The 13,547-nt window shown below is 37.1% G+C and overlaps 1 protein-coding gene across 4 annotated transcripts; it reads left to right on the plus strand.

The window, feature by feature from the left end:
• The first annotated feature begins 102 nt into the window (after window positions 1–102).
• On the plus strand, window positions 103–11,238 carry def8 (differentially expressed in FDCP 8 homolog). Of its 4 annotated transcripts, XR_004657615.1 has the most exons (13): window positions 103–302; window positions 1,492–1,620; window positions 4,204–4,298; window positions 4,441–4,590; window positions 6,209–6,350; window positions 6,851–7,015; window positions 7,248–7,375; window positions 8,067–8,180; window positions 8,334–8,414; window positions 8,638–8,778; window positions 8,954–9,063; window positions 10,355–10,542; window positions 10,588–11,238. XR_004657615.1 is itself a non-coding variant. In XM_034879100.1 (12 exons), the coding sequence occupies exons 2-12, from the start codon at window positions 1,506–1,508 to the stop codon at window positions 10,446–10,448; spliced, it is 1,332 nt and encodes a 443-aa protein (XP_034734991.1). In that variant the 5' UTR covers window positions 103–302; window positions 1,492–1,505; the 3' UTR covers window positions 10,449–10,531. The 4 variants fall into 4 exon arrangements, 2 of the variants coding, with proteins under 2 accessions (XP_034734991.1, XP_034734987.1); XR_004657618.1 differs by lacking the exon at window positions 8,954–9,063; XM_034879100.1 differs by lacking the exon at window positions 10,588–11,238 and having other exon boundaries at window positions 4,207–4,298; window positions 10,355–10,531.
• Window positions 11,239–13,547: the final 2,309 nt, after the last annotated feature.

Below are 13,547 nucleotides of genomic sequence, written 5' to 3' on the forward strand. Positions count from 1 at the left end.
TAATAGTGTCTTTATTTAATGTTTTTGTTAAATACAGATCATGTGTCGAGATATACGTAAGTATCTTGTACTTATCACATTAGTGCATGTTAGACATAAAGGTTCTTAGCTTTGAAAATACTAACCGGAAAGCACCTTTTTAAAATGACTTGACGCTTTTTGCTTTAGGGATCTATGTTTGTGATGCCCTTGTTGATGGCAGAGGGGGGAAAACAACACGGGAAGAACTGTATTATTAGCCACAAGCTAAACATATTTTACAGCTGCCGAGTCCCTTATGTAATAATAAGGTCAAAAACGGGGTAAGTCTATGACCAAACCGACCTGTTAAGTTAGCTAACATTAGCATCCAAGCAGATGATTGTTTTGTTTTTAAAGGTAGTTAGCTGGCTAGCTAACTGACTAACGTTAGCTGTCTGTTGACATGTGTGCAATGATCTCGATGTGCCCGTTTTTTCAAATTAATGGTTGCATATCTGTGATTAATTATGTTAAATATCCCAAATGTTGAGCAGTATTAGCTACTCGAAACAAAAAGGTGACCGCTTTACTGTCAACAACAGCCCTGACTGGTTAAACCAATGTTTCTCAGGCTTTGCAGTGTTTTCTTGTTTGACCCCATCTTCTGAGATCGGTGATAAAACACTGTACGATAAAACGTGATAAATAAGTATTTTGACCTAACCATCTTTACAGCATGTTGAGTTACAATAGTGATATTGTCTATCTGAATACAGCACGTTGATTTTCAGAAGGGTGCTGTGGTTTATATTTGTATGCCATTTTATTTGGCATGCATCCTAAAAACACAAGCTTAATGTAAATCAAATAGTTTTTATGTCATATCACACCACAGCCTTTTGGTGACAGGAAACAGGGACTAGGAAAAGTTGAATGTGAGGTATTCACTTATGTATGTTGAGGTTTCCTGTTGTCATTTATATACTTCAGATCTTTTGCAGCTTCCCATTTGCAATTCATTGATAGCCTAGCTAGTTCTTTAAGATGCCTTTGTTCCTTGTTGAGGTTATGGAAAGCAGTCAGTCAACCTTTTAGTCACGCTATTTTTGTACTTAAAAGATCTGTATTTCTAAACCATTTTGACATAGCAGTACATTATTCAATTTGAGCGTTTGTAACAAAAAGGTAAATTTACTAGTTAAAGGCAGAACTACTCTGAGCCTGTGATAACGGTATTGTCGTCCTCAGCTTGGGAAGTTAGACTATAACATTTTAAACGAAAGTCTGATTTATAACCAAGTTAAAAAAACAACAACAACACAAACAACCTGTTTACCGGTTAGCAGCAACACAAGTGAATTAGATCTGAATGGGAACATATTTTACAATAAGCAACAACCACACAGACGCATTAAGTATCAGGCTTACAAGAAAAGACAACTATAGTCCACCTTCCTGCTTCTAATGATAATTACAACAAATACACATGAGTTACCTGTCAGTGTAACTAATGTATTTTCTCTTCTTTAGATGTAGCCAATGAAATGGAGTATGATGAGAGACTTGCTCTTTTCCGCCAAACTCGCCTCAATCCCTTTGATCGTGGAGAAGAAGAAGATGAAGATGGTCCCCGAGAAGGCAAGACGCCCCCACTGCACGGTAAAGTTCTTCAAAGGCAAACCATGACACAGCCATCTCAAGAGTAGAATAAGACCTCCCTTTAAGGTCACTTTCACACCTGTAGTTAACTTTAAGGAAAAACCAATATTGTTGCTTTTTGTTCAAGTCTGTTTCATAGAACACTCTGTTATTACTAACAAAACAAAAGGCGTACACATGAAGTCAAATGGACATTATGTATTGGACCTCATTCATTGGACACTTTTGGTGACTGTTGTCCTGCATCATCAATACCACTCTGATCCTCAATGTGAAACGAATGATTTCCAGATCCTATCTTGATGATGCTAATTTTGACCTTGGCTAGGAAGTGTGTCTAGTGTACATTTAACAGACATCCAGCCATTGTTTCAATATTCTTTTATGATCTGAAAAGATGTCTGGTTTGGTAGACTGTGGGCAAAAAAGCTAATAAATTTGGGATCTTATTGACAATTGTTGTGTAAAAAATCTGAAATGTTCCTTGCCTGTGGTGTGTTGTGAGGAAATGGGTGCTGCAGTGGGAGGTGTTTTCTGAGATGATGGTTTCTGCTTTTCTAAATGTCACTTACTTGCAGATGTAGACTTGCTCCCTTTAGTGCCAAATACAGTAAGGCTACTATGTGTTTAGATCATGTCACTATTGCTCAATCACTGTATGGAGCAATTAGTACCTCGGTAAACTGATTTTTACGAATTATATTCCTCAAGTATTTACACAGTTTTAATCTAGTTTTAGAACAGAGCCTAATACATACATAGCAAGTACACTGGACTGTAACTCAAAGCTTATGAACAAGGAAGTGGGAAGTACGTAGCTCAACCAGAGGAAACGAAAAGCATAAGTGTAAGCAGCACTTCAGAAACACATCCTGTATTTTAGGATTTGGGAATTGAAGACGTTTTTGTTCAATTACAATCATTTTGACTGGCAAATGTGATACATTAAGCTGATTTCACTAGTGTTATTTGTTACATTACGCTTTATTGTCCTTTCTCTGTCTGGCACTGAGAAGCTGATTTCATCAACATGTTTTGCTCTGAGGTGTACGCAGGTAATAACAGCATTTGTCTGCACTTTTTCTAAGTAAGATGGAGAGTACGTTTATTTTTTATATGTGATTAGTGTGGTTTACTTTGTATTATTTGAAAGGCCTTTTGAAATTTGGTTTCATTTTATAGATTATTCAGTTACATTTTTGCGTAATTTTCACATTTTTTAGTCGTCATACCTAATTATTTCAGTATACTGTTCACTGTTGATACCTTGAGATACAGACTTGGGTTGACATGTACTGTATATTGCATAATTTCGTTCTCATGTTTCCCTTTTTATAATTTTAATGTAGACAAGCAAAACCTCAAAAAGTACTTCCTAAATCATACATTTCAAAAGAAGTAAAGAGTGAAGGCTGATCAAAGGCTTTGTTTGGAAATGTGTTGCATTTAGCAAACTCAAGAGCAAGGGGTTTATCCTCAGGAAATGGGTGCTGCAGTGGGAGGTGTTTTCTGAGATGATGGTTTCTGCTTTTCTAAATGTCACTTACTTGCAGATGTAGACTTGCTCCCTTTAGTGCCAAATACAGTAAGGCTACTACTATGTGTAGCAAGGTGTTTATCCTCAGGAGTTGGTGAAGACCAAAACAGAGAATAAGAGAAAGAATACAGGACGTACATTTGTCAGGTGGACAGAAACATGTCTCAAGTCAGATGAATGGTACTGTTGCTCAGTTTCTGCTAGATGTATATACAGGTAAAATAATATTATATATAATATATATATAAAGGTAAAAGGTATTAGTTTGCCATTACAACTTTGTAAGGTGATACGTCAAATGTGTTTTTATGTGTTTTCAAAATTAGTAAAATCACATCATTGAATAGAAAGAGTGAACATAGTAAGTGGTCACATACATCAGATATCAAAAGCTCACATTGCTATTTCTATTAATATTTTCATACATTTTTCACTGTTGATACCTTGAGATACATACAATGATTTTATGGAAGTATTAACTCTTGATCTTACAGATATTTGTAAAAAAATTGCTCATACACATGAGCAATGCATTTCACTTAATGTATTACCTTAAAGTAAGGACAATGGTTTAAAGTTACGTAACTAACAATTATTCAAATCATTTCTTATTTGTCAGGACTTTGATAGACCAATGCACATGGCACACATGCTATTCATACTACTGAGAGCAGCAGCAGTAGAAGAATGTTAGCGCAATGATTTAGTTGAGTTAAAAGCACGCCATATGAATGCTTACAGAACATATTTTGTACACGTTTAGATGTGAAAGTAATCCGTACTCTGAAGTTCATTCAGCTAGTTGAGCAGCAGTTTTAATAACACAGTAGGAGTCTGTCTTGTCAACTGGCTTGGTTACACATTATCCTTCAGTTCAATTCCATTTTGAGCTTTGGTCCTTCTAGACTTCTCGAGTTTAGGGATCGTCTCGAGTGGCCGCAATCATGTGCGTTGAATTAGCATGCATGACTGAGTGCACTTACCACACTGTATTGTGTATTCTTTCAAGAAGAACAGTGCTTTATGCCACATCGCCTCCTTTTTAGAAACAAGGCCCGAGCTGTTCTCTGCGACCAGGACCCACAGTTCAGACCGGACCATGGACCTTGGTCTAGCTGAGGACCACTTCTCAAGGCCTATGGTAAGTGAAGCATTGTTCCCGCTGTCTGCCTGAACTACGACTTATGTGTCACACTACGTTAAAGTGATTCATGTTGTAAACCTTAGAGTGCTTACTATTGTATTTACTGTACATGCTTTTGCTCTTGTTCACCTGTATTCAGGGTTCGTTAGTTGCGTCCGATATTGAACAGCTGAAAATGGCCATAGAGGAGTGTAAAAAGCTGATCCTGGAGCTGCCAGAACACTCTGAGAGACAGAAGGACACTGTGGTGAAGCTTATCCACCTTCGTCTGAAACTGCAAGAACTTAAGGTTGGAACTGAGGAGTGAATGGAGAAGGGGATAACATGATATTGTAGTTGTTTATTCTGGCTTAGAGGGACAATCATTCAAACTTAAAAAAAAATCATAAGTGACCCATTTTGATTTTGTGGAATGCACATCTTTACACAAATCTTTGCAGATAGAACTGTATTATGTAAAAGCGTGGCTTTTTACCGTATTTCTGGAGAAACACTTCCTGAAACTACTGCTGCATTCAAGTGCATTTGTAATTTAGGGGTTAATAATTATCTAATGGGTGCAAAAGTGTAGGAAAAAATTAAATGATATTGTAGTTGGGCAGTAGCTGAGTAATTGTGCTTGTGGGTGGAGATCAGTGTGAGAGTGCACAATAATAAGTTACTGATGGGCACATTTCAAATAAAGGTTTTCTTTGTATCACTTTTGGGCTTTTAGCCATTGCCCTGTAATGAGAGCAAACGTTGCAGACATTCTTGGAGACTGATTAGACGATAAACAAGTTTGTGGAGGCCAGCAACTTCCTGCAAAAAAAACTCCTTATGAATCAAATGGCACAGTCTGTTCTCTAAGATTTTCTTTAAATTACAGAAAGTAACGTGTAACTTACAATCTAGTGTCTTGCGGGAGGCTTACAGTGACTATAGATCATTTTTACAAGTTTTACAACTGTGTAAAGTTCCATCTGATGACCATAAATGACCTGTAACAGCAAACAAGACTAACCCTGAAAAGAACGCTGGTTTTATATAGTTTTTCCCGCAAAGTAACAAAACGGATGGCAACAGGTAGATGGTGCTACAGATCACACATTTTGACAGGTCACAGATTTCAGATGAACACCGAAAAGTAGGCTAAGGTGCCGTGTATTGGTTTATTTCAAATAGCCAGGCCCATCGTTGGTGTTTTTTAGGAGAGATTTATCTTTAGGGGCACCTCATTAATTTCTCATCCTTTACAGAACCTTTGGTATCATTGATTAAACTGTCCAGGTGGCCTTCTACTTATGGTTCTGGCTTATTACTGAGAACTTACAAAAAATGTTAAGCATAAAAGAAGCTTTTTAACGAATTAGGCTGCAATGGTTTAATGATGTTGCTAACCATACTTTAAGTCAAAAATTGAATCACGCAGCTTGTTAATCAATTAGATCATCTTGTCTAGAGGGCTCTTTACTGATATTATGTCATTTGAAGCATATCACGTGAAGCTGTTGTGATATCATACAGTACACAGTGCTCTATACTCTCAGGAATTTTCCCTGAGCATTTTATGTAAGCAGCTGTTTTGCCATGTGATGCAAATTGTTTTGCCTATGGGGAATAGACATTTGTTTGATTGGTGCTATGAAACTAGACTATGAAACTATTTGAAACAAATAAGTGCAAATACTGCATATTTTTTTCATATATTTTTAGTTTGTATCGTATCACAACTTGTAGGCAAACACACGGTAAAACTAATAATATATATACTTATAATATAGGAAAATTTTATTTAGTCTAGGAGGAGGTGTAAACGCCTCACATATTTTGCAGTAATCAGTCTTTTACTACTGTACATGAACTGTGATACTGCTATGTTAGTGGTCTTGGTGAATTTGTTTTTTTGCCACTTTGCCCCTTGAAAGGATCCTGAGGATGATGAGCCTAATCTGAGAGTCCTGCTGGAGCACCGCTTTTCCAAGGAAAAGAGCAAGAGTGTGAAACAGACGTGTGACAAGTGTAGCGCTATCATCTGGGGCCTTATTCAGACTTGGTATACCTGCACAGGTGAGACACTCTATATCAGTGCATCAGTCTGACATAGCATTGTGGAGAAATGGAAGTTCCAAAATTGTAAAGCATGCCATTTTTACATGGAATAGGATGTGTAAAGGGCACAGATTGTTCAAAACTCAGACTTCTGTGCAAGATCATACTAGCTCTATCTGAATAACTTTTTTTGTTCCCTCAAATGTCATGCATAGACTCACAATACTTACTCAAAATTGTATACTATCGTGTTAAAATATCTGAACCAATCAGTAATGGGAAAATATTCAAAAAAAACGTAATTAAGTAGTAGAACAGGAATTCTGAGACTATGATTCATATTTATTCAGTTTTTAATTAAATAATTGTAGGTTTTCATTTTCAATTATCAGTTATTATTATTATTTTTTTTTTTTCCATTTTAACTTTATCAGAAGCCATTTACTGAATGGTGGACTCAGTGGGAGAATCTTTGTGCAGCCATAACATGCCATTTCATTATCCTTTTCTTGTTTCAGGTTGTTATTATCGTTGCCATAGCAAATGTTTGAACCTGATCACCAAGCCCTGTGTCAGGTCAAAGGTCAGCCACCAGTCAGAGTACGAGCTCAGCATCTGCCCTGAGATAGGACTAGACCGGCAAGACTACCGCTGTTCAGAATGCCGCACCCCTATTTCCCTGAGTGAGTACAAATATCTGTGTTGATTTATGTTTGGCAAGTTGAAATTGGAAAACAAAACATCTAAAAGCACACAGTTGTAAATCTACAGCTATCCACAAATTGCTGACCATAAATTACAGAGCTACAAAAATGTCTAAATACAACATATTTAATTTTTGTTTTAAATGTATTTAAGTACATCTTGCTTTTTTGTGTCATAGTTTGACTGTGCTATCTCATATTTATCTCGTAGGGGGCGTGCCGGCTGAAGCCAGACAGTGTGACTACACAGGCCAATATTACTGCAGCACATGCCACTGGAATGACACCGCCATTGTCCCCGCTCGTGTCATCCACAACTGGGAGTTTGAATCACGCAAGGTATCCTAAACAGCTACTACAAAATACACTCCCCGTGTAAAAATATCCCTTCTTCTTTTATGTATCAATATATAATTTATCCTTTTTTTATCCCTTATGTGGAAATTACAATTATATGAATCTATTAAAGTATAGTTTTCTTTAAGATAAACAGGAGACTACTGCATGATGCGGGTCAACTTAACACATGTTAATGGGGTATTTTGGTGGGAAGACAGCTGTGTTTATCGTGTGGAACGCAAGTGGGGAGAGAGGAGTCTCGGGGAGTTTGATTTTTGAAGTACAGACACAGTAGCTCTGTGTAATCTAAAAGATTTTAAATTGTGCCTTATCGAATTATGTCAACAAAATGTGGAGGGACACTTCAGGCAGCGTTCATAGATGTTACTTTTGGATATGGACAGGCTGAAGTTATGGCTATGGCTACCTGCTAACACTACGGTCCAAACACTGCGCCTTGCACCCCATCGGATCTGCAGTGTCCATTTTGTAGGGGAAGACCAATGCTGGCCAAGGAGGGAAAAAAAATCCTGGCAGTGCGCATTTGCCCATATGACTACATTGCAGGGTTGCGAGTCCCAGGCAGATACAGGTTAAACCCCTCACTGGGTTGGTATTGAAGCGGTTTTACTATGTTAATGTGGGCATATTGAGCCAGTCATTGGGTTTTGACAGTGTATTTATGTTTCAGGTTTGTCGCTCCTCAATGCGCTACCTGGCCCTGATGATACCACGACCTGTGCTTAAGCTGAAAGAAATCAACCCGCTGCTATTTAACTTTGTGGAGGAACTAGTCGAGATCAGGGTGAGTAACTTCACTTTTTTTGGAGAAACTAGTAAGGACGCTGCAAGAAATTGTGGAGTTTGAAAATGTTCTCTGTGTAGAAAAAATCCACATTTCAACATATCTTTCACATTTGTGTTCTTAGTTTTAGCCCCTGTGTGTTTTCCTTTACAGAAACTCCGTCAAGATATTCTGTTGATGAAACCCTATTTTATTACCTGTAAGGAGGCCATGGAGGCTCGGCTATTACTACAGGTGGGCATCTCTTTACTAAATTGACTTTGCATGGTGCAGAAGCCATATATACAATGGCATGACATATGTGACCAATAAGTAGTGTTACGGCACCGCCGTGTGGTGGAAGTGGAGAGTTTGAGCTGTATCGAGAAAGGTTCCTGATGTAAAATTGAGACAATGTATGTGAAATACCGTAAACTTGACTTGACTGTTCTTGATCTTTTGTATTTGTGTTCCCCAGCTACAAGATCGGCAGCACTTTGTGGAGAATGATGACATGTACTCACTACAGGATTTGATTGACATCTCAAGTGGCAGACTCAGCTGTTCCCTCACAGAGATCCACACTACATTTGCTAAGCACATCAAACTAGACTGTGAGGTGAGCTAACACTTTTCACAAGCTTATTTCCTGTTTATGTATCACTTATAACTTTATCTTGTAGTATCTACCATTAGGCAATAAGCACTTGACTGACAGTATTATTTACTAAAGGAGTAGAGAACATGTAGCCCCCCTGAAACCTGTGTTTGTGTGTGTGTGTTTGTGTGCGTAGCGTTGTCAGGCCAAAGGATTTGTGTGTGAGCTGTGTAAGGAAGGAGACATACTGTTCCCTTTTGACAGTCATACCTCAGTCTGCCACGACTGCTCTGCTGTCTTCCACAGGTAAGTCCCCACCGAAAAATTCAGCAATTAATGTGATTGTTAGGAGTTTAACAGGTACTACTAGGAAATATTAAAGCCTCAGAACTTACCCACGGCCTGAAGTTAATACAACTGCCACAGTCACTTTTTACCAGCCTTTTTTTTTTGCCTCATAAAGGTGAACAACAGGAATTGCTGTGTATCTATGATCCTATCCTGTCTTATTCATGGTAGCCTACTCATGGACATTGCGCCATCATCATGTGCTGTAATGGGGGAGCCCGCCTTGATAATCCAGCATAAAGGAATACTTTCCAATGCTGGGCTGCGACACACAATCATACAGTTATACACAATCATACAGTTTGATAAAGTACTCATTGGACTTTAACACCTACAATAATATAGCTGTCCTCAATTTAGGGGATCCTGTACATCTCACCTGCGGTTGTCCCTGCATCCACCGTGTGTGGTTGTGTGTTATGTGTGCGGGCGTGCGTCAGTTGCGGGGGGAACAGAGCAGCCCCACCTGCTGCAGTAAGGTGACAGGATTAAAAGAGCAGCAACTTTCAGCAGCTTCATAGTGACAAAACGTGACATCGTACATGTTGGCAGGAAGGTCTGACGTATTTTGCCAGGTATTTTGCTGTACGCTTTGTTGGTAAATTTGAGATGTTCACACATGTTTCATCTTCATATCAGAAACAAGGAAATAAATTTGACCCGTTCTCACTCCCGCTTGGTCAGTGGCTGCACGTGGGACTGCTGGGATTGTCGCTAGTTAAGAAAATGCGATAGGGGGCCCCGGCTGTCTGTCAATGTCTTCCAGTCATGTGGGCTCCGGTTTGTAAGTAAGCAAATGCGTACCCTGCTTAGCGATAGTTACACGTCTGAATCACCACATTGGCCAATGTGGCAGGTAGATTGACAGTGTTACCTGTCAGCTGCAAATTTCACCTACACTTGGCGGGTGGTCACGTGTTAATTTCAGGCCCTTGTCGTACCTGACAGCCATCTTCCTTTGTGTGTACTCTGTTTACATTTGTCCTATTGTCAGGATAAATTGACAGTTTCAGCAAATATGACACACAGACATTTTTATAAAAGCTACACATTTAACCTTTAACATATTGGTAAAACAATATTCAGAATAATAATAATAGAGACATTAATGAATTTGTCTCACTAAAAATACTGGTACAATTACCTGAAAACTAATAAGTATCCCTTTTTAAATAAAAAATAACTCATGGACACCATTAATATGACATTTGATCTAACAAAACATGTTGGTGTTTATGTGTCTCTTTAGAGATTGTTACTATGACAACTCCACAACTTGTCCACGATGTGCCCGAATGACTGAACGCAAGCAGGACGACCTTCCAGATGTGAAAGATGCATAAATCTGGAGAGGAACACCGGATGTTGCTGCATGTTGCACATTGCTTCATGTTGTGCTCTACTCGATCATGAAAGTATAACAGAAGACTAGCTTTTTGTTTTTGTCCTCGGTTTGTTTTATGTATAATGTTTATACTGTAGTGTCTTTGTCCTTGGTTTGTTTTATGTATAATGTTTATACTGTAGTGTCTTTAACTTCCGGTCCACTGTCTAATGAAGCAGGGTACTCAGAAACCCCTCTGGAAATTAATATATATATATATTTTTTTTTTATCCAACTTTTTAATTCATACTAAAATCAGATGTACTGAACAGTGTTTGTGTGGGGGATTTTGCTGTGTGCATCTGCTTTTATAAATGTTCAAAATAAATTCCCTATAGAGAAAAGCCACCTCGGCGGTAGGTGAGTATGCATGCAAGAGTTGTTGTATGTTACCTGTTACGAGCCTCGGCTGCATTAAACTCTACTGCCAACCATGAATACAAAACTTTGAGGTTGCCATATATGGAAAATGAGTTTGAATTTTAACGAGTCTAACTATTTTCCAAAGACTACATTAGAAAATAATACTAACCAGAAATTTGCCTTTCAGCTGCCAGTTGTATGTTTGTTTTTTTAATAACAAAATCTTGTAAACATGCTTTTGAAAGATAAATGAGTTACCTTGCACTGATTACTATTTCCAAGCATCTGTATTTTAGGGAATTTAAGTTGGTATCACACAACAACAAAAATGTATAATGTTTACTAGTTTACAAAAAGAAATCAATTAAATCTGTTACACTATGTGATTATGTTACTCTTTGACTTTCCCTTTTTAAGCACATTTAATCATCAGTCCCAACACTGCTTATCTTACAAATATTCCACCCAACATTTTATTATATGTCTATTTTCCTTTCAGATTTTTACTCATCAATCTGTTTAAAATTTCTTCAAAAAATATTTCCAAGCCTTAAAGGGATATTTGGTAACACTTCACAACAAGGTACACACAAAGAGTGTAGTTACTGTTTTGAGGAGTGATCTCCTCTATCTGTAAAGTGTCTCGAGATAACTCTTGTTATGAATTGATACTATACATAAAATTGAATTGAAATTGAATTTTTGAAAGGGTAACGAATGATTCGTTACCATTTTTCAAAAGGGTAGTTACCTTTTTTAAGAAGGGTACCCTTCTACCCTTGGTAGGGTAACTGATCATTTGTTACTCTTTCAAAAACTGTCACTACCCTTTTTGTGTATCTTTTTGTAAAGTATTACCAAAAAATGATATTGCTTGCACAAAAAAGGTTATCTATACAATCATTATAGTATCATTTGAAATATTAATGCATACTGTATATTAGCAACATATAGTTATATATAATCAAAGCATGCATTACCAGTGCATAAAGTACATACATACAGAAAAGGAATATGAAGTTAAATGTGTTTTCCCTTTTTTCAAAACTATGAACTCATTTTAGGGAGTTTACTCTGTGTTTAATAGGGTTCAGTTTAATCTAGTGTGTAGCAAATACACGTGAAGACTTATAAACATGTGCCTAAGATAGTCCGGTAACATTGTTGTCCTAATGTCTTAATACACTTGCCATCATGTTAATGGTGTTAGTCTTAAAGTACCCAGAGCACATGTTATCCAGAAATGACAAAGATGATAAGTGACATCTTTGGTAATTTGTAAATGTTGATCTCAAGTATTTGTTTTAAAATAATGAGTTGTGGCTGTATTATCTTTCAGCATGATGCACTGTATTGTATTTTTTTTTTTCAAACTAATGGACATACATGGTGTAGGTGAAAACCATGCCCTGTTATAAAACGTGGAGTTGTGCTTGAATAAAGTGATACAATGCGTTTAAAGCTGCAGTGTTGTGGTACACTATAATTAAATTTTCACCTGTTTATAGATTATTTATGACTAATATTATTATTATTAGACTGGGCCCCATTTGCAAAGATGTGTAACACTTCCATTTTAAACTAAGCAGCAGCGCATTAATATATGTATATATTAATTCGCTGCTGCTGACCACATATACATATATATATGTATATGTGGTCGGTACCTGCACATGCAGTCACCTTGACATTTTGGTCACAGAACCGTTTGATATTGATAACTTCAAGCTTTCAGTTTAAAAACAGGCTCTGCCTAAGGGGCTTCCTGACCTTCACCCGTTGGCCCCTGGACCTCTGCTTGGTAAGCCTATTTGGTAATCCATTCATTTACTTATTATGTTAAATAATACAATGCGTTACTCAACTGTCAACAAAAGTAGCCCCAAAAGGAAAGATTGGCCTGATGTTACTCTTATATTGATTGACAGTGATTAATATTTGCAACTGAATGAGAAACTTTTTGTAAACAACGCACTAGTCAAACAAATTACCTTGATAAATCTTGGTCTATAAAATGTCAGACAATGGTGAAAAATGTCTTCCCCGGAGTCTGACCTGGCGACATCTTTAAATGTCTTATTTTGTCCAAGGAAACCTTCAAACCCCTAAAGATATTCAGTTTACATCGTAGAAGAAAAGGGAAATAGAAATGAAGTGGAGTAAAAATTTCAACAATGCCAAAAAATGGAAAATACAGCTTTTTTTGGGGGATTGATGTTCAACATTTTATCAGACGGAACACAGGGCAATCAATTCAATTTAAAGATAAAGATATTCTGATTTGCTTTGAAGACAGTGAGAAGGATAAAGATGTTTATTTTATTCAATTAATCTTGTAATTGGGAAAATTCCACATTCACAAGAAAAAATGGGCGGACTCCAAACCATGTTTTGAACATTTCTTTCAAGAACTGCATCAATACAGCAACACTAGAGGCTAGGAACAAGAAGGCAATTAAGACTGGAATTGTGTTTGATAAATTGTTAATGTACCTGTGATACATTTGACTTTGTTTGCACTACACTTTTCTTTTTTACATTTATTTATTTTGATTTATCTATATATATATTTTTCTCTGTATATGCACCTCTGGTTTTGACCTTTGATTTACACATACTGCCTATGTGATTTTTCTTTGATAATAAAATAAAATGTATTAAAAAAAATATATATATATATGTGTATATATATATA

This window comes from Etheostoma cragini, chromosome 1 (assembly GCF_013103735.1).
Source record: "Etheostoma cragini isolate CJK2018 chromosome 1, CSU_Ecrag_1.0, whole genome shotgun sequence".
In the NCBI taxonomy this organism is placed as follows: domain Eukaryota; kingdom Metazoa; phylum Chordata; class Actinopteri; order Perciformes; family Percidae; genus Etheostoma; species Etheostoma cragini.

Coding starts and splice junctions, on each gene's coding strand:
- def8 (XM_034879096.1), top strand. CDS start 1,506: ATGGAGTATGATGAGAGACTTGCTCTTTTCCGCCAAACTCGCCTCAAT. Junction 4,299..4,440: donor ACCACTTCTCAAGGCCTATG/GTAAGTGAAGCA, acceptor ACCTGTATTCAG/GGTTCGTTAGTTGCGTCCGA. Junction 7,376..8,066: donor GGGAGTTTGAATCACGCAAG/GTATCCTAAACA, acceptor TTTATGTTTCAG/GTTTGTCGCTCCTCAATGCG.